The 20,644-nt window shown below is 35.3% G+C and overlaps 1 protein-coding gene across 1 annotated transcript; it reads left to right on the top strand.

The window, feature by feature from the left end:
* The first annotated feature begins 3,986 nt into the window (after window positions 1-3,986).
* Window positions 3,987-19,100, top strand: LOC111023246 (P-loop containing nucleoside triphosphate hydrolases superfamily protein). Its single transcript, XM_088119646.1, has 19 exons — window positions 3,987-4,332; window positions 5,017-5,163; window positions 5,249-5,395; window positions 5,492-5,582; window positions 5,689-5,807; window positions 5,979-6,169; window positions 6,277-6,490; window positions 9,116-9,338; window positions 10,080-10,528; window positions 11,278-11,347; window positions 11,428-11,639; window positions 11,795-12,121; window positions 13,756-13,836; window positions 13,918-14,136; window positions 14,416-14,655; window positions 16,238-16,447; window positions 17,996-18,265; window positions 18,376-18,579; window positions 18,694-19,100. The coding sequence occupies exons 2-19, from the start codon at window positions 5,023-5,025 to the stop codon at window positions 18,847-18,849; spliced, it is 3,564 nt and encodes a 1,187-aa protein (XP_087975772.1). The 5' UTR covers window positions 3,987-4,332; window positions 5,017-5,022; the 3' UTR covers window positions 18,850-19,100.
* Window positions 19,101-20,644: the final 1,544 nt, after the last annotated feature.

Below are 20,644 nucleotides of genomic sequence, written 5' to 3'. Positions count from 1 at the left end.
ATAATTAATTAATTAAATTAAAACAATTTTAATTTAATTAATAATTAATTAAATTATATTTAATTAAATTATATTTAATTAAACCAATAAATATTTGAATCATATTCAAATATACATTTCCCTCGTAACCTATAGTATTTAATACGAATTCAATTCACATTAAACTTTAACCTATAGTTTTAATATGAATCTCATTCACATTATGCTTTCATAATATATAGTTTTATAATGTATCATCATACATTATATTAAATTGTGTCATACACAATCAACTCAAATTCCCTTTAATTAAATTTGAACAATTCAAATTCCTTCCAAGATTTAATGTTCTTAATTACCCTTTACGAGCTAGTAGGGGGACCTAATAGACCTATAGATCAGAAGCTTTAACGTTACGAGATTAATTGGTTAAACTCATTAACCAACTTAATCAACATACGTTAACTACTGGTTACTCCACTAAAAACCCGCAACCGAACTCTTCTCACTATAAAATATTTATGAGTCCACGAATATCAACCATTAATGGCAAGTCAATCCTTCATGAGTGTTCATAATCACAGATGGGTCAAATTACCATTTTACCCATGTGTTACATCTTGTACCTTAAGTACCGCTGGTCCTCTAATGAACAACCCGGGTATGCTCCTACTAATAACCGGAAGTCCCTCTTGGGCCAGTGAGAAGGTGGGGCCCCTTGTTCAAGTCCTGGAGTCAGCACTAAAGGGAACACTCATCTACTCCCCTAAAGTCGGGGAGGAGTGAATTCCTTCTTGTAAAGTTATGTTCTCAGCTCCCCACTCGGTCTCGTCCTCAAAATGGTAGGAATATTGAGTCGGCGACTCGGGTCACTCTCACTCATACAGATCAAAGGACGAGTCCTTACAGGCAAGAGTCCATAACTCACTCAAGATTGAGAATTAGTTGCTTGGTCATCCTATGAAATAACAATCTGTTAGTTAACGATGTTACATCTAAAGATTGGTTATTTCGTGGTCCGGTCTTATACAAACTCATTGTAAAGGATATCTCCACTCGCATGTCTCCACACGAACAACCTGGATCGGGTTGCCTGTAACATTTACAAAGTGAGCCGTATCCAACGTGTTGCCAAAATAAGGTACCCAGCCTCATCTATATACTATCGACCCTTTAGGTTATTCCCGGGACATTATCCACTTGTATATCAAGGGTATGTCAAATATAGACCCAATATATATACTATCCTGGTTACATTACAATAACCTTGGGATGTTTAGTTTATTGGATTAGATAGTTGCAATGTTATGAATTCAACAACACATTGATTGAATATAAATTTTTACAAAAGTACAAACTACGAGTTTAGGGCAACACTCAACAGTCCGACCAATAATCGAAAGTCGCTCTCGAGCCAAAGAGAGGGTGGGGCCCCTTGTTCAAGTCCCAAAGTCAGCATTTAAGAGAACACTCATCTATTCCCCTAAGGTCGGGGAATAGTGAATTCCATCTTGTGAAGTTATGTTCCCAGGTCCCGACCGGTCTCGTTCCTAAAATGGTAGGAATGTTGAATCGGTGACTCGGGCCACTCTCAGCCATACATATCAAAGAACGAGCCCTCACGGGTAGGAGTTCATAACTCACTCAGGATTGAGATGAGTTGCATGGTCATCCTATGAAATAGCAATCTGTTAGTCAACAACGTTACATCTAAAGATTGGCTATTTTGTGATCCGGTCTTATACAAACTCATTATATAGGATACCCCCACTCACATGTCTCCACACAAACGATCTGGATCGGGTCGTCTGTAACATTTACAAAGTGGGTCGTATCCATAGTGTTGCCAGGATAAGGTACCTAGCCTTATCCATATACTATAGACCCTTTAAGTTATTCTTGGGACATTAGAACTATTCACAACCGAAAGATCTGGTGCACGAAAAACAACATGTCACGTGTCGTGAGAGGTTTTATGAGTATTTCAAACAGATAAACATTGGAGCACCAGTGTCGAACTATGGATTCACTATATTGGTGACCTATTAGCAAAGAGGAAAGGTCAGCCAGTTGAACTATGGAAAAATATTTCTCAACTGCCCACTCTCCACTAACACTAGATTTCTGTCATCCTTTGCAGAATGTGTGTCATGGTTAATCAATTGTTTAATCATTCAAAACTTATAAATATTAAAGGTAATTTCACCTTCAGGTACACACAGGTTTGGTTACAAATTTCTTATTAAGGCCAAATTTCTTACTAAGTAGTTTGGCTTGAGACTAACTTGAGCCTTGGAGTACTCTCTATTGTTTTGTAGGTCTCATCTTGATTCGATTTATGATAATTTCTTGAGTGATTAGATTTGGGCAGAAAAACACGTATTTCCTAACAGTCCTCCTTCTATACTTTAGTCTAGTGATGAGGTTAAACTTCTCCCGATTGAGTGAGACCTTATTCTCGAATAGGTCAACACTAATCATGTTCAATCTCCTGTCCTCAACCTCCCTCAATATAAAATGGTGAATTAGGGCCCATTAAATACGAGTTGCACATCTAGGAAGTGGTCGAAACAAGTTTTCCTAAACATTCTAAGTTGACGGGGGTTAAGTTTCTTTTTAATAAGCTTGACTATGTTCTCTACGTGGGACATGCAAGTTAGCTAGACACAATAGTACTTAGAAAGGGAAATTTTTGGTACCATTTCCATAGCTTGATAGTACAAATAGATAAAAACATACATAATCAGAGACATACAAACAAATAATAACATAACATGAACAATAAATAAACATGAGAGCCACTCTAACATAAACAAAACTCGAGCAAGTTCAACATTCTATAAAATATCTCTGACCAAATCTCAAGTGAGTTCGTGCTCGAGATTTTAGTTTAAGGGCAATCCAACAAAACTAGAGCAAGTACGCTCGAGTTTTTTTAGCATTTTGAAAATATTCTTGGGCTAAACCTACGCGAGTTCATGCCTGAGATTTTATTTTCAAATCAACTTGAGACAAAACTGGAACAAGTTTTCTCGAGATTTGAGGATTCTGTAATTTTTCCCAAGCCAAAACTCGGTCCAGATTGTGTAGAGAATCTTACAAACTTCTTTGCTCCATTTTTGTGGGAGTTGGTTTGAAAATAAAACTCGGGGCAAGCAACTCGCTCAGGTTTTAGCTTGAGAAACTTTTCAGAATACTAAAAAACGCAAGCAAACTTACTCAAGTTTTGTTGGATTGCCCTTCAACTGAAATTTCAGGCAACATCTTGCTCGAGATTTCACCCGGTACCCTTTCCACCTCCCCCCGAAATCTCACATCACTCCATCCTCAGGAATTTTCAAAATTTTCCAACACCACAACCTTCGTAAAACGCTCATTATTACTAAACCTTACATTAAAATGGTGTTTCATTTGGTGCAAACAAATAAACCCCTAACCATTAATGTGACGACGAATGAAAGAGTAGGAGAGAATAAAAGTTACATCTACGATTCACACCTCAGAGAAGAAAGTGATGGATGAAAATGACGACAATCGACAACAAACGAGCGAAATAAAAATAAAAATTTGAAATCAAGAGCAACAGATATGAGAATGGTAGAAGCAAGCAAGATTAAAAAACTTGGGTACTTTCAACTTCTCAACATATTCGTTTAATTAAGAGAGGGGAGTTTGGTATTCCTAGTGTACCCAAAAGCATTTCGAGTTTCATAACCCATTACATTTCTTATTTCGAGAAACTTTTCCAAAATTAGTGTTAAATTTTGGAAACTACGAAATTTTCGTTACTCCCATTTCGGCTTCTTTTTGTTTCTGCGTTCAAAGGCAGTTCTAGATTAAATATATCTATCATGATATTATCAATTAAAATAAATCTTCAGGTTTTGCTGGCTTAAGTATGCAAAGTGATTAATCTTTTTTTTTCTTCTTAAACAACAAATATATTTTATATTTTTTAAATTTGAATTTTTTTTAAGAAAGAATAAATTAGTTCACTTTTTTCTTTTTTCCCTCGGAAGAATAAGAAAGAAAGGACCCGGGCGTCCCCTTCTTCCCCTCCTCTTGTGAAAAACCAGCCGCCAGGAGCTCCCCTGAACCTCCTCTACCTCTAGGTGAACCTCCGGCGAGCCACCGCTCCCGCGAACGACGACGCGAACCGGACACCCCTGTGCGACGGTGAACGGCGGCGGCGATTCCTCGTCGCGGCGGTCCGGCGTCTGCAACCCACGACCCGACGCCCTTTCATTCTTCCGGTGAATCTCGGATCCTCTTGCGGCGACCGACCCACGATCGGCGCGACGGTCTCGTGGACTCCCGAGTGGGCGGCCTCCTCCTGCGGCGGTGAGACTACGAGTGAGTTTGAGAGTTTAAATTTTTACTACTTAAAGTTCGTGGGTACGATTGTAGTACGGACTATAATCACTTCTAACTTGCCTCAGTATCTCTCTCGAATAATCCACAGAATTCGGTGGTTTGCACCTCAATGTCACAGAACAATTGTCTTTGAACATGGAGGAATCCAATTCAAAGAATCTGTTCTCATTAAAGGATATGAAGAGAATTACTCCTTTTTGAATGCAACTAGTATTGTTTAACAAGTGCACTGCAGTCAATTTAATCTTATTGTTTTTTAATAAGCTGTCAAGAATTATAAGTATTAAGTACAGTTAGGTTTAGTATATGATTTATCAGGTACTTCTTGGAATTCAATGCTTCTAAATAGAATTCGCTTCAATAACTTGGTTCACGTAATCTGCTAAGAAGGGTTTTTTTTTTTTTTTTTTTTTTTTTTTTTTTTTTTTATAAGAAACGATTCATTGATATAGAACAAAAGAACAGCCTACGGACAGGGGTCAAGGCGACGTCTTCCCAAAAACTATCACAGAAAAGCTCTCCAATCTTGCAAAATCAAAGAGAGACTGGAATTACAAAAGAATTTTGTATATCTAAGGCACCACCAAGATGCTGAAACTTGAACACTATTACAAAAAGAATCCCACCAAGATGCTAAAAAGTTTATTCATTATAATTTTTTAGGTAATCATGGCCATCGATGCCAAAGATCAATCTCACAAGGCCCATAGATCTCGTCAATCCGGTCCCAATTCAAAGAAGAAAACAAAGGATGATAAGGTGAAGAGGAAGGGTGAAGTGTCGGAGAATGATAGGAAGCAGAATCCGAAGGTAAGTTGTCTGTTATATTGTGCTGTGTATGCTCCTTTCTAAGCTTGCTGTCATGTGGACTAAATTTGGATACATATTTTTCTAGGCATTTGCTTTTAACTCATCAGTAAAAGCCAAGCGGTTGCAATCTCGTTCTGTCGAGAAAGAACAACGTAGGCTTCATGTTCCCACAATTGATCGCTGTTATGGTGAACCGGCTCCTTATGTCATTGTTGTACAAGGACCTCCCCAGGTATGAATTTACTGTGCAGATTACTTATTGATAAAGATTACTTTTTACTTCAGGGTATAATGAATTGCATCTCAAAGTTCATTTTCTCTATTGTAGGTCGGGAAGTCTCTTTTAATAAAATCTCTAGTAAAGCATTATACCAAACATAATTTACCAGAAGTTCGTGGACCAATTACAATTGTGTCAGGTTCACTCCATTGGTGCTTGTTACTCAATTACTGTCCAATACATTGAAGTTCATTTTAGCTAGGGATTTGTGTTCTTCTCAATTTACATAGAATGGTGTTTTTTAGGTAAACAAAGGCGGTTGCAGTTTGTAGAGTGCCCAAATGATATCAATGGGATGATTGACGCAGCAAAGTTTGCTGATTTGACTTTGCTTCTTATTGATGGTAGTTACGGTTTTGAGATGGTGAGATACCATTATTCCACGTCCGTCCATTAGCTTAATTTCTCAACCTTGAAGATTTTAATGGATTTGTTATGTTAATTCATATATGGGAATTGCTTTTGCCAAAAGAATGTCATTTCCTTACTGATTATGGCTAACTTGGAACTTTTCTTCCACTAACCTACTTCACAGGAGACTTTTGAGTTTCTCAATATTTTGCATAATCATGGACTTCCAAAAGTTATGGGGGTTCTCACTCACCTTGATAAGTTTAAGGATGCAAAAAAGTTAAGAAAAACGAAGCAGCGTCTTAAACATCGTTTTTGGACTGAGATACGAACTGGAGCGAAATTATTTTATCTATCTGGGCTTATAAATGGGAAGTAAGCATCTTCTTCAGTCCCCATCTTTACACATTTACTTTTGGCAATAGGGTAATATAATTGTGGGCAATATGGTTCTTAAATTCACAAGTTTCCCTCATTAACAGATACCCTAATCGTGAAGTTCACAATCTTGCCCGATTTATCTCTGTGATGAAGTTTCAGCCTCTGTCTTGGCGTACCAATCATCCATATGTTTTGGTGGATCGTTTTGAAGATGTCACTCCACCTGAAAGAGTGCATATGAATAATAAATGTGATAGAAATATCACACTTTATGGTTATCTTCGAGGTTGTAATTTGAAGAAGAAGGGAACTAAGGTAACACTTCTTTGACAGTTGGTTTTGCCTTGATATAGGAATTATTATCTGTTTAGATTATTGTTCACTACTTTGAGAAATAGTAGTGGCAGGAGAGAATAACAATAAAGTTGTCCAAACTTTTTGGAGCATTGCTATGATCTTTAGGTGTATTATTGTTGTTCGAGGTGATATCTATTTATAGTTATTGATTTCAATTTTATGTTTTCTTTTATTTATACTATTATAATAAGGAAAATAAATCACCATTAAAGTTTATGTAAAATTATTTTTTATGGAAGTTGATTTTATCTGCTAAACATCAATTCTGCTTTAATGAACAAATTTGATATTTGCTTGACGCATCTATTTCATTTTTCATTTAAAGTGAAAGAGAGAGGTTATAGAAGTTTCAAACATGTTTTTTGTGAAAGGAACAATTTCATTGATGTATGAAATTACAAACCCCATGAAAGGGTATACAAAAGCCCATAGATGGGTTACATAAGGTACTTCCAATTATACAAGAGGGAAGTGTGACTATAGTAATGAAAAGTAGGAGAGGTTTTACACCAAAAGATAGCTTTATACACTATAGCATCAAAAAAACGTTCAAAGGATTGTGTCTTGTCATTGAAGGTCCTTTGATTTCGTTCACCCCAAGTAGTCCAAAGAAAAGCTCGAATGAAATTTTTCCATAGCTGTTCCTTTTTGTTCTTGAAGGGGTGTTCGTTTAGGGTGGCCTCAAGGAGAAGTTGGGGGTCATTAGGCAAATCTGTGGACCAACCAAAAGTACTGAGAATATCCTTCCAAAAATCAGAAGCAAAGGTGCAGGCGGTAAAGAGATGTTGTTGGGATTCCAAGCTGTTCTTGCAAATGATACACCACTGTGGAGAAATAGCCAAGTAGGGGAGTCTTCTTTGTAACTTATCTTTGTAACTTATCATTGGTATTGATGGCACGGTGACTAAGCTCCCAAAGAAAGTTCACTTTTTTTGGGCACTTGACCTTCCAGATAGTGTTGTAGAGGCTGTTTTGGGACACTTTGTTGCTGTGTGCGAGGTCCTTTGTGAGGGAGCTGGTGGAAAAAGATCCATTTGCTTTTAGTTTCCAGAATAAAACATCCCTTTCTGATGTTAAATGAACCCCTGTGAGTCGAAAACTGAGGCCTGCCCATTCAATTATCTCATCATCTTTAAGATTTCGCCTCAATCCTAAATTCCAGCATGCTGTATATTCATCCCAGAAATTGGAGATTGGAGCCTCCTTTCTTGTTGATAAAGCGAAAAGGAGAGGAAATGTTTGTTTAAGGGGCACACTATTCATCCATGGGTGATCCCAAAAGGAAATGTTCCTGCCATTTCCAGTTTTGTAGGCCAGCCGGTCAAAAATCAGATTTTGTGTCTTTCTAATGGCAGCCTCTCGGTGGTGCATCAACTATAGCAAATTATTTTGTAACTACAATCTTTCCATGGTTTTGAACAATTGGAAAGTGATTGTGTAGTCCTTTTGGGTGGGGTTTCCTCTACCCCAGCCCTTAGGTTGTTCCTTTTTGTTTTCCTCATGGAATATACAGGTTTCTTATCTAAAAAAAAATAATGGCAGCCCATGGACTTTTCGCATTCGGGTGAGATGTAGTGACAGGTTTGTGGTTCCAAGATGCTTTCCCAAATTTTGCCTCGATTACCATCCTCCAAAGAGCTGTATCCTCCTTGATGTATCTCGAATTCCATTTTGCAAGGAGAGTTTTGTTTGTCAGTTTCATATTAGCAATCCTTAAGCCTCCCTCTTGGATTGGTAGTTGTAAAATGACTCTTTTGAGAAGGTGCATTCCATTGTTCTCCCCATTACCTTTCCACAAAAACCTTGAAAATAAGCCGTCTAAAGTATATAGTTCAGTTAGCATCTGAGTCTATTATGCGAAAGTGAACTGCCAAGTGAAGCAGAATTCTTTGTTATAGCTTTTCTATTAGCTACTGTATTTATTTATTTATTAAACTTCCTAATTTTTACCTATCTTTTTTAAGTGTATGATGTGTCTAGTAGAATACTGTTAGCAAGCCCATTTTTATTGCATCAAATTTCTTTTTGTATATACATTTTTGTTGAAGTGTCTTGCAAGTGTCGGACTGTTTAATATATGTGTTGGGCATGGATGCATTTACCAAACTAAAGAATAGCATATTAGACTCAGATGCTAACTGAACTATATACATTCAGGTGATGTATTATTACTAAATTTACATTGCTTTGTAGCATCCTTTCGTGATGCTATAACCTTCATGAAATCTAGCTTCCTATTAAGCAAACAACTTATGTTGCATCTTATATTCTGTATTAAAATTTAAATAATTTTATAAAAGCTTTTGTTATATTCGGTCATTATTTTGATGTTCACAATGAACTACGACATTTTAATCAATGTTTGTCCATATATAATTTAAGACTTACCGAGGTTATTTTATTTTATTGTTTTTTATTACCATCATTGATCTGTTTTAAAATAAAATTAGAAGCAAACTTGTACTCTTAGGGTTACTAACATGACAAGGAAGTCACCAACTTATGCATTAAATCATGTGCATGTATTTGCCACTTCCACTTAATTTTGCCCATTGCTGCCTTATTTGCAACGTTACAAATCAGGTTCACATTGCTGGTGTGGGTGACTTTGATTTGGCTGGTGTAACCAGTTTGGCTGATCCTTGTCCCTTGCCATCTGCTGCCAAAAAGAAAGGACTACGTGATAAGGAGAAATTGTTTTATGCTCCTATGTCTGGGCTTGGGGATCTCTTGTATGACAAGGATGCTGTTTATATAAACATTAATGACCATTTCGTGCAGTATTCCAAGGTTGATGATGATAAAGGTAATTTGCTTCCATTACTTGCCAGAGAAGTGCTTCGTGAGTGTAATCTATCACTAAATGCCTCATTTCCAGATGGCTTATTTGTTTGCTGTATAGAAGAACCCTGCTCACCATCTTGGTTATTCTTGATCTGCAGTCAAGTTGTTAGCATTTGGATTACAATATTGCAAATAACCTGAAAAATGCAAGTTTACATCCTTGTATTTTGTTTTTTTTCTTGAGGATGTAAAATTGGTTTTAATTCCTTATTACTCAATGATAGCTACTTGTAGTAGCAAGTATTTATATTTTGCTTTCTAGGATTTCTTCTACTTGTAATTTTTTCCCAATCGGGTTTATGAATTATTTATTTAGCTTAAAAATTGTTCAATTCTATTTAGCTTCTCAGAACCATTATCCCCTCGTCACTTTCTTTCCAAACTAGAACTTCAGAACCCCCTGGGCCATTTATGTCCTTTTTTTTTTCTTAAGAAAATAGAAGATATATTAAATTTTAGAAAAGTATGTTCAAGAGGATGAGAAATCCTCAAATTAAGAAGACAAATAGATTACAAAATATATAGCCATTTAGAGTATGCCGGTGGACAGTAATGCCAAAATCTGAAGACTCAGTGGAACTGCTTTCTAAATGGTTGAAGTATTTTATTACTATTTTAATATTAGTTTTAATCTGTCACATCGTATGCATATTAGTAGACATCCTTCACATTTTGTGTAGTAATTATTATCTGCCATCAACAGGAAAGGATCAAGACGTGGGCGAGGTTTTGGTGAAATCTCTCCAGAACACAAAATACTCAGTTGATGAGAAGTTAGAGAAGAGCTTTATTTCCCTTTTTGGCCGAAAACCTGATAGCTCATCCGAAGCTAGGAGTGATGCAAACAATACTCTTGAAAATGCAAATCGGATTCATGAAATTGAGCCATTAGAGCAATACCAGTCTGGGTTGATGGAAGTTGATAGGCCTGGTCTACTACATGATACAGATGATTCAGAGTCTTCAGATCAAGACAAACCTGTCCAGGAAAAGGCTAAATTTGAAAGTGAGGGTACTGATGAAGAATATCATGATTTATTAGATCAGAAGGCCCCTGTCGAAGACCATATGAAGGAACATGTTGAGTTTCATCAAGGGAGGCTTAGAAGGAAAGCTGTTTTTGGAAATGATGTTGATTCGGACGATCTCATGGTAATGTGATACATCCCAATTTCGTGTATAGATAGCTGAAGCCTCTGTTCAAGGCATAGCTGAATTGCCTTGCACAAAGGTTAGGCAAGCTAATCTGAGAAATATCTGTTTGGGGTGCTGCTTTTTTGGTCCACAGATGAGGCACATAAAGGAACCTTTTTCTAGTGTTTCATCTTTTTGGTATCTTATTTATTAATCTCTTGTTATGGCTCTCTCTTTGCTTCCCTCTACCTTTATCCCACATTGATTGCTGCTGTCTATTTATATTTTATCTGCACCATCCAATTAGTGTCGACTTTGCTAGCATCTTGCTGAGAAACAACTTGTTAGTGCCCATATCATCTCACAAGCAAAAACCTATCTACAATTTTGTCACTCGTGAACTTACTGTAAGAAGTTATCTACTTGCTTCCTTTAAGAAAGTTTCCGTGACTGGTAGATCTGTATGCTTACTTCGTTTTTAGGGTTTTGCCACCTAATTCCTATGGCGATACAATATCTTTTGGTACTTGAAGAATTTGTTTTAGGAGGAGAGGGGGAATAAGAAACTGAAGGATATATGATTAATAAAAAAATTCAAACGAATAGCTTAGGGTCGGGGAGAGGAAACTCCTTATGAGAAGACTATAATACAAAAGAATTTTTTGTGATTGGAACACCACCATGATTGTTTACTATTACCAAAAAATATTGTATAGGAGTCATTTGGAATTTTGATAGGTATGATGTTTGCTTTTATGTTACTGTAGGATTCAGATGAAGAAGAAGATGGCAGTGACAATGATGCTGATGGTCAAGATGATGATCTTGAGCAAGATGGTAATTATTCTAGTAAATATGTTATATGCAAATTCTTTTTGTTCCATTGATAGTTTGCCAACTTATTACTCTATTTGTAGTGAACAATATGGGTAACACATCAAAGTGGAAGGAGTCTTTATTAGAAAGGACCAGCTCTAGGCAATACTCGAATCTCATGCAACTTGTGTATGGGAAATCCACATCAATATCTACAACCTCAAGCAATGAAGCACATGATACTAGTGATGGAGAGAGTGATGGAGAAAGTGATGGGGATGACTTCTTTCGGCCTAAAGGCGAGGGGAATAAGGTTTACCCTTTCTACTAATTTTTCCAAAATAATATGCCATTTTGTGTTTCTTCTAAAAAAGCCATTTTTATTAGATTTCATGTCCTCGTTTGATTTTTTCTACATGTGTGAATAGTGGTCACTTTCTCAACTTTGTAATATATTGTTAACTGCAGAAGGATAGCAAAGGAGTTGATGCTGAGAATATTAGTTCTGAGGATTATTCCAAATTTACAAATTTCCTCGATGATAATAATATTGAGAGCATTCGTGACCGCTTTGTCACTGGTGATTGGTCGAAAGCTGCTCTCAGAAATAAAAGTTCTGAGGATAAATTTGGAGATGATAGTGATGTCTATGGTGACTTTGAAGATGTAGAAACTGGTGAGAAGCATGAGAGTTTTCATGCTGAGAATGCTACTGATGCAATGGTCCAGAAGGCAGAGGACTCAACAATTGAGGAGCGCAGGCTGAGAAAGCTTGCTCTTCGTGCAAAGTTCGATGCTGAATATCCTTTTGATGATCTTGATTGTACTTTTTTCTTTTTTGTTTCCACCCTATGCTCTTTTCTTTAAATGAAGAGATAATGAAACTAGTTTTTTAATTTTCTTAAATGCCCCATTCAATTCTTGTCTCTATTATTGATTGTGGACAACTTTATACCTGGTTTAGTTATATTTTCCAGTAGAAAATTAATAAACTTGAAGTAAGAGTTCTCTTCTTTCTTTCCTCTTTTTATTTTTCATTTTTTTTTCAAGAATTTGTCATCTTTCATTTTTCTGCGACAATGTTGTTCAAATTTCCCCTTAGATTGTTGGTTGGTGGCTCTTCATTCCGAGTTGAAATTTTGAATCTAATGAATTTAGATCATATTAATAATCATTTGGATTATTTGTGAGTTATGGCAGTAAAGGAAGATGAAAGGTCTCTTTTGGAGGTTGACCTTCCTTTTATGGTCAGTTTTGATGAAAAACAGTTGGGGGATGAAGATTTTGTTGGTTCAGGCTTGCCATTTGCCATTGGTTTGGAGTTGTCAAAGGAGATGGATGGGTGTGATGAATCAATTTTGTGGTGCCCGAATAAGTCTTTCATTCTGATGTTGAGTTTTTCGAAGCAGACTTTCATTGGGGGTGGGTCTGCTTGCTAAGCATTTGGAAGTAGAAGGTAATGAAGAAAATTCAGTCTTCCCTTGCCTCTGCTAGCGGTTGGATTAATTCTCCAATACCGGGGAGTGTTTCAGAAATTAAAAAACAATTTTAGTGCGTTGTTTCATTGCATGGCGAATTCAGCTGAAGTTTTAAAGTCTCATCATCTTTTAGGAGTGTTTTGGAGATTAAAAATGCTTCTAATGAGGCATTTCCAGATTCATTAAACTGGTTTTTGAAGTTATCAATGGGAGAAATCTAGTTTCTGATTTTGAGGAGGAAGTATTTCAATATCCTATTACGACTTCTATAAGGGAATCTATGGGGCTTCATCTTCTGCTACTTTGGAAGCTTCTCATCTGAGTACTGATGGAAACTTAGGTGTTTATTTGATCTCCCCTGTTTTATTGAAAATGAATGAAGAGTCCGAGACCTTTTATACGTCGAAGAAAAGCATTGGAAAAGAATTTTATTTGGTTTACAGCAGTAGGGTCAAGAATGCTATAAACAAGGATATTTTGCTAGTGTTGGGTTCTATCTCATGGAGGGTAGTTTATTCCTTGAACTATCTTTTTGGAATAGTATGATGGTTAATGTCTTCTTCTCTGGGTGTTGTCAGCTCCAAGTGACTTTTTTGGGTTGCTTCTTCTCCTTCGTTTGGATGGCTCCAGTGGTTGGAAGTTTCGTTTAGATCATTTCATTGTGGAGTGTTGTTTGTGGGTTGTTTTGGTGGAGCCTTGTGGTTTCTTGGTGCTACAGATCTTTTGGATTGATGGCTCATTGTTTTCCGAAAATTTTGTATTTATCTTTTTATGGCTGTATTGCTTGGGTGTTCTTATTTTGTTTCCTTGTTCTTCCCATCTCACTCCATCGGGAGTTTGTTTTTATACTATCAATGAACAGTTGTTTTTTAAGTTGTTTCTTGTTAGAAACTTAGAAAAGAAAAAAATTGGTTGTAACCTTAATTCTGACATACATATCATGGCTCTGAGGCAACAGAAGATGGAAGTGATGTAGAAGAAGGGGGCAAGTTGAACCATAATGAAGCCAATGAAAGTGATTATTATGACAAGGTAGACATACTACCATCTTTTTAAAAGTATTTCTTGCATGACCTTGAGGCTTGAGCGTGCTTCATGCTTTGATTGTTTCAGATGAAGGAGGAAATTGAAATTAGGAAACAAATGAATAAAGCTTTACTTGGTGATCTTGATGAAGCCATCCGATTGGAGACTGAGGGCTTCCAATCAGGGACATACGTAAGATTTGAAGTGCATGATGTTCCTTGTGAGATGGTTGAACATTTTGATCCTTGCCAGCCCATTTTGGTTGGAGTAATTGGTCGTGGGGAGGCAGACGTTGGATATATGCAGGTATAATATATTTGAATAATTTTTTTCTTGTACCATAGTGATCTTGTATTCTTTTCGGTCTCTATATTTTTCTTTTCTTTTATTCGTTTGTAAAAGGAAAATTATTTACTTTTATTCTCGGTATGTTTTATTTATTTATTTATTTTTCTATAAGTAGATGTATTAGAGATTGGAGTTCTTGTCAATTGCTCTAATATCTTGATGAAAGCTTTGTTTCTTTTTCGGAAATTTAAAAGTGTTCTTCAATCACCAAGTTGTCTTGCTATAATATGTCTGCAGGTTAGACTAAAACGGCACAGGTGGCATAAAAAGGTATTGAAGACTAGAGATCCATTAATTTTTTCTATTGGATGGAGACGTTACCAAAGTACACCTGTTTATGCAATCGAGGATTCAAATGGGAGATACCGCATGCTTAAATATACTCCTGAACACATGCACTGTATAGCAATATTCTGGGGGCCTATTGCACCGCCTAACACAGGGGTTATTGCTGTTCAGACTTTATCTAGCAATCAGGTATTCTTTTCAATTATAGATTAAAAACCATGTCCTCACTAACATCTTTGATACAAAGAGTCGGCCGTTCAAACTTCTTTGGTCTCTTGATAATTGGGTTCCTCTAAATTTTGCATCATCGATTTAATATAATATATAATTTAGAATTAAAGACCTCAATTAGCAACGAAAATTCTTATATTTTCATATCCAGTAATATAGTATCCTATCAACCCTCCTTTCATTTCATATTAAAAAGAATGTACTAATTTCTATGATACTTGTCCAAGTAGGTAGAGTGAATTAGTGATGGGCAGGAGGGTGTTATTGAACTAAAATAATATGCCAAGAACATTATGATACTTTTGTTAATATTAATGCAGTCACATGATATACTATTGTTTTGCATCCACCACATGAGATGGGGAGTACATGTTGAAATTTACAAAGATTTAGATATGAAGATTTACATTGTATGTGGTTGGTTCTTATGCTTTGCCTCCTTCCCAAGCTAACATATATGATATATATATATATATATTTGATAAGAAACAAAGAGATTTTTTCATCCAGATAAATGAAAGAAACAAAAGCAGGTCAAACAAGTATTTATAGTGTTTTGAAATATGATCAAATATTTTATCCATGTTACAAAAAAAGAGAACAAATGTTCTTTATATTCTATAAATTCTATGGATGAATTTTGTGAGAGCGTTCTTTTGGGTGACTTGGCAAGAATGGAATCTAAGAATCTTTAAAGGGAATGATTGCTCATTTGATCATTAGATGCTATCGTTTTAACCATAAGGGGTGGTTCAATGGTCCAAAGGGGCTAGGATTGATTAGAAGGGAATGAGTTCAAACCCCATGATGATCACCTACCTTAGGAATTGGCAATTCCTATATGTTTTTGGCACCAAATGTTGTAGGGTTAGACGGTTGCCCTGTAAGATTAGTCGAGGTGTGCGTAAGTTGGTCTGGACACTCATGGATTTAAAAAAAAAAAAAGCTATAGTTTTATTCGTTATCAATTGTTGTAAATGTTCTCCTCTCTTTCACTACTATAGTTTTCTTATCTTATATCCAATTGGGGATCCTTTTTGTAACCCCAATGGATTGGGGTCTTTCCCTCTTTTGTAATTTCATTTCACCAGTGAAATTGTTTCTTATTAAAAAAAACTCTATAAATTATGGTGCAAAATTAATATATTGTTCTTTTAGTGAGAATTCTAATTAGACTAAGCTTTAGAGGCCTAACCAGTTTTAGATTTTAGGTTAAAATAAACTCTTTTATCTTTTATTGTAGTTTATTCAATCTGAAACTCTATTTTCTTTTTCCAAATTAAAAAACGAGTAACTTTGCATTTAATAGGAGAAAGAATGCTAAAAGGTATCCCTGGAAAGTGCTTAGAAAAATTTGCTCCATCATAGTATATTTTTATCTATGTGCTTTTGTGTAATATGGAGATTTGATTAATTCTTTTTAAAAAGGCTTGTCTTATGCATTAGATTAAACATGTGATACCAGCCATACTTCCAAGTTTTTATATTAATATTTTGTTGGTCTTTTCCTAGCTCTTATGTAGCTTTTATTTGGTCTCAGTCAACGTTCAGGATATCTGCAACAGCTACTGTGCTTGAATCCAATCATGAAGCGCAGGTGGTCAAGAAAATCAAGCTAGTTGGGTATCCATGCAAAATTTTTAAGAAGACCGCACTTATAAAAGATATGTTTACTTCAGACCTCGAAATAGCTCGTTTTGAAGGTGCAGCTGTGCGAACTGTCAGTGGAATCCGGGGCCAGATCAAGAAGGTATGCGCTGTTTGAAACAGAAGAAGCATTTTTAATGTTATTTTCCTACTCTCCCATATTGAGAACTTTTTATTCTTTTTCTTTTTGTTTTGTGCGTAGAAAATGAAATTCTCATGTGCCCCACCGTGTCCTCCCCCATATTTTTTCCAGTTATATTCTCTTATAGTCTGCCTGCTAAACTGTGACTAATGAACCATGATCTGGCTTTTGTTATACGGTGTGAATGATTGGTTCTTATGATAACTTTTAACGATGGTGGTTATTTACTGATGAGCCAAGCTTGAACCCGGTTTATGGCTCGGTTAAACAAATAAACCTGGCACTAGGAGCAGTTTGTTGTGTTTTGCTTAAGATTTTTAAAGCAGTTGAATAAATATTGCTAACCTAGGAGATTTATAGATAACACAGATCGGAAATTGTACGAAACCATCAAATATCAGACGAGGGTTCTGGTACATCTCTTCTTTGAGGTGTTGTTTACTGGAATTTTTTTATGAAAGAAATGACTAATTAGATTACAAACATGTCTTTTTTTTCCTTTATGCTCTCACGAGTTCTTCCGTGTTACAAACCATTGTAAAAATGTAGATCGTCAATAGTATAGCTAAATGTAGGGTCAGGTATTTGCCTACTTCTGATATATGGGAGATGTCACAAATTTTATGGGTTAGCGTTGCCAAAAGTTCCCATGAGATAAAATCCTTGCTTTAGTAGTAGTTAGTAGATAGGTCTATAGTCCTGTGAAGCTTCTAGGGTGTGTTTGGGAGTGATTTTGGTCTGGTCAAAATCACTTTTGCCCTTGTCAAATTCACTTCCCTCCCCATTGATCATGTTTGGCAAATTAAAAATGAATTTTAGGAAAGTTTAAAATAACTTTAAATTGAATTTTAAGGTATCACTTGGATGGTGATTTTGGAAAATTAATTATACTTAAATCTATTTCTTCAAAATTATTTATTCTACCATCACTTCCGAATACACCAATTACTGTGATGAGTTGTTGATATTTGCTTGGCGCTTGACAAGCTCTAGCTTAATTATTTTCATGTGAGATTTGTTTTAGATTATCGGTTTGTGGAAATAACCATTCTTTTTTGTTATTATTTCTAGAAACTTGTGATTGCAGTGAAAATTGGATGACTATTTCTCCCATAATGATTATGATGTTCTAGCTAAGATTTTAAATATTGATATTAATGGAAATTTGGATGTCGTTCCAAGTTTGTGGGATTGTTGATTAAAATATCTTTCCGATTTTGATAGATATTGCTTAAAATATCATAGAAATCAAGAAATACTTAATAAATAAACATTTCACTTTTTTAGATGAGTTTAAAATTCTTTAGTATTAGTATTAGATTCATGCCTCTGATATTTTGTTAACATTTTTTTATGTTTGGTTGATAATTTTACCATGTAATGAAAATATTGATCAACTCTTTATGTCAACGTCGAGCTGTTGAATCATGGAAATCGATAGAAATATTAGACATATTGATGAATGTTTAATTGCCTAGTCCTAACTATTGTTTTTAATATTATTCGCAGGCTGCAAAAGAGGAGATTGGTAATCAACCCCAAAAGAAAGGAGGTGTAGCCAAAGAAGGGATTGCTAGGTGCACCTTTGAGGACAAGATTCGGATGAGCGATGTAGTTTTCTTGCGTGCATGGACTCGAGTTGAAATTCCTCAATTCTACAACCCGCTGACAACAGCATTGCAACCTCGCGATCATATTTGGCAAGGGATGAAAACTGTGGCTGAACTTAGGAAAGAACATAACCTTCCCATTCCTGTGAACAAGGATTCCATCTACAAGGTATTATCTTGCAGGGAGAAACAGAGTTTGAATATGGAGTTCCCTCTCTCTCTTTTGTTCGATTTTATTGTCTGTCGAATTTAAATTTGTTTTTCTTTTTTCGGTTGCAGCCAATTGAAAGGCAAAAGCGGAAGTTCAATCCATTGGTGGTTCCCAAGTCATTACAAGCAGCCTTGCCATTCAAATCAAAACCAAAGGATACACCTAGTCAGCAGAGGCTGCTTCTCGAAAACCGAAGAGCTGTCGTTATGGAGCCTCGTGATCGAAAAGTTCATGCTCTTGTTCAGCAGCTTCAACTTATGAGACACGAGAAAGTAAGCATAACTAAGCACACAATGCCCAGAACACCCTTTCTTAGAGTTTCGAATTACTTTATTATACGGCTTCACAACTTCTAATCATCTTCTTTCTCAATTTGTTTCCGATAGATGAAAAAGCGAAAGCTCAAAGAAGAGAAGAAGCGAAAAGAACTCGAAGCGGAGAATGCCAAAAACGAGCAGCTTAATAAAAAGCGGCAGAGAGAAGAACGACGGGTGAGATATAGGGAAGAGGATAAACTAAGAAAGAAAATTCGTAGAGGTTGAATGTTTGGTGGTTGGCCATAGTTTATTATGAGATTCATTCATCAATGATTTTTTTCTAATATATTTGGAGCGGTTTTAGGATGATTTTGTAGAGTAGCACTTTTTCGTCAAGTAGTTTTAGGAAGTATTAATTAAGTACTGTCTGTAAAAGCATGTATTTTACAAATTTTCAGAATCTTTCCAAGTATGTAACCAAACGCACCATAAAAATTTTGAATGATGTTTATTATAGATTAAAGTAATTTTTATCATCCTGAGGAGCCTTGGCTTCGTGTGTCCGAATCGTAGGTGGCGCACAAATTTTTTTTTTTCCTTTTTAGCGAATTTTATTTTTGTTTTTTTTTTTTCAAATATATTAGCCTGGTGTCCTGGGTTCGAATCACAGGTAGCCCATGTTTTTTTAATTCCTTTTTGTTTTTCTTTTTCAGTGCATACTATTTTTTATTTTATTTTATTTTTTTTAAATATAAAAATGTGATATGATTCAATCTCATTTTTAAATATTATTTTTTAGAAAAACGTATTTCTTAAATAATCTTAACCTGTCTAATTAAGGTTTCTAATGAATTTAAATTTTAAATTCTAAATTTATTGAAGTGTCATAATTTTTGTTCTCTATTTAAAAAAAAAATCCACAAAAACGTAGTAATTCAATATAAATTAAATTTTATTAATACACAAAACCTAGTATTAAATAACCCTATCAAAACTTACAAATTTAAGTTAAGAATTCTAATGTCATTTTTTTCTTTCTAAATCCTATCAATTATTTCATATTAATTTGTCAAAGCGAACATAGCTTTTCGGTAATTGTCATAAGAGGCTGTGAGTTCGATTCCTCACCCCCACATATTGTACAAATATATAATAATAATAATAATAATAATACCATTTTTTTTCATTTGACACACAAGAATATTCTTTCAACAATATTTCAAATAAATTTGTAAAATAAAAATTATATCTAAATTTGTAAAATAAAATTATGTTGTTGTAAACCTTTAATTTTCTAAAATTGACTAGGTTATGCAAACACTTTTTTTGAACTTTTTATGAAGGGCTGTAGATGGCGAGTCTATCACACAATTGAGTCAGATCCATGGATTTAAGAGGAAGGAAATTGACTCTAATATTAAAGTTAAATTTTAGTATGTCTTAGTTTATTTCAATTTTTTTGCAATGTAGGGAATGTTTTGATTTTTTTTTTGTACTGGTTTATTTTAGTTTTTTGCAATATGCAGTGAATGTTTTTTTTTCTTTTTTTCAGTACTACATGTTTGAGTGAGAGATCAAACTCAATTTTTTCAACGTGTGGGAGGTGTGCCCAAAGGATAGCGGCAGCTGTGTGGTTCCACATTGCTAGATTGAGATCTGTAGGATAGCGCAGACTTCAACTGCCTTGTATCAGGTGAAGATAAAGGGTGGTAGGCTTAGTAGGGCTTGAACCTTCAATATAACTGTTATGAGCGGTACGTTTCAACCAATTAAACTATAAGCCCTACAAATCACTACATGCAATTCGCTCACTTTGGGAAGAGCGGACGGAAAGAGTAGACCTTTGCTCTATTTGAGATACGTTCAATTACCATGACTTTGACATGTGTAATGAATGTTGATTATCAATGGAAATGGAGTTTTCCGAAGAATCTATTATATATTTTTACGGTTCATATTAAAAAATTAGGTTAATCAGTTTCTAAATGAACTAATTATTTCATATAGAAAAAAAGAAACACTCATTTATTGAAACTTAAAAGCTAAACAACCACCAACATAAGCATAGCTAAGCGATAAT

This window comes from Momordica charantia, assembly GCF_013281855.1.
Source record: "Momordica charantia cultivar OHB3-1 chromosome 11 unlocalized genomic scaffold, Mcharantia_2.0 BLBB01000011.1, whole genome shotgun sequence".
Lineage (NCBI taxonomy): Eukaryota > Viridiplantae > Streptophyta > Magnoliopsida > Cucurbitales > Cucurbitaceae > Momordica > Momordica charantia.
Note: the sequence above shows the minus strand (reverse complement) of the source record. Positions and strands in the feature narration are given on the sequence as shown.

Excerpts from the sequence above, each read along its gene's own strand:
- LOC111023246 (XM_088119646.1), top strand. The coding sequence starts at position 5,023 with ATGGCCATCGATGCCAAAGATCAATCTCACAAGGCCCATAGATCTCGT. Across the intron at positions 5,164-5,248 it reads ATAGGAAGCAGAATCCGAAG|GCATTTGCTTTTAACTCATC; the intron begins GTAAGTTGTCTG and ends ATATTTTTCTAG. Across the intron at positions 5,583-5,688 it reads ACCAATTACAATTGTGTCAG|GTAAACAAAGGCGGTTGCAG; the intron begins GTTCACTCCATT and ends GGTGTTTTTTAG.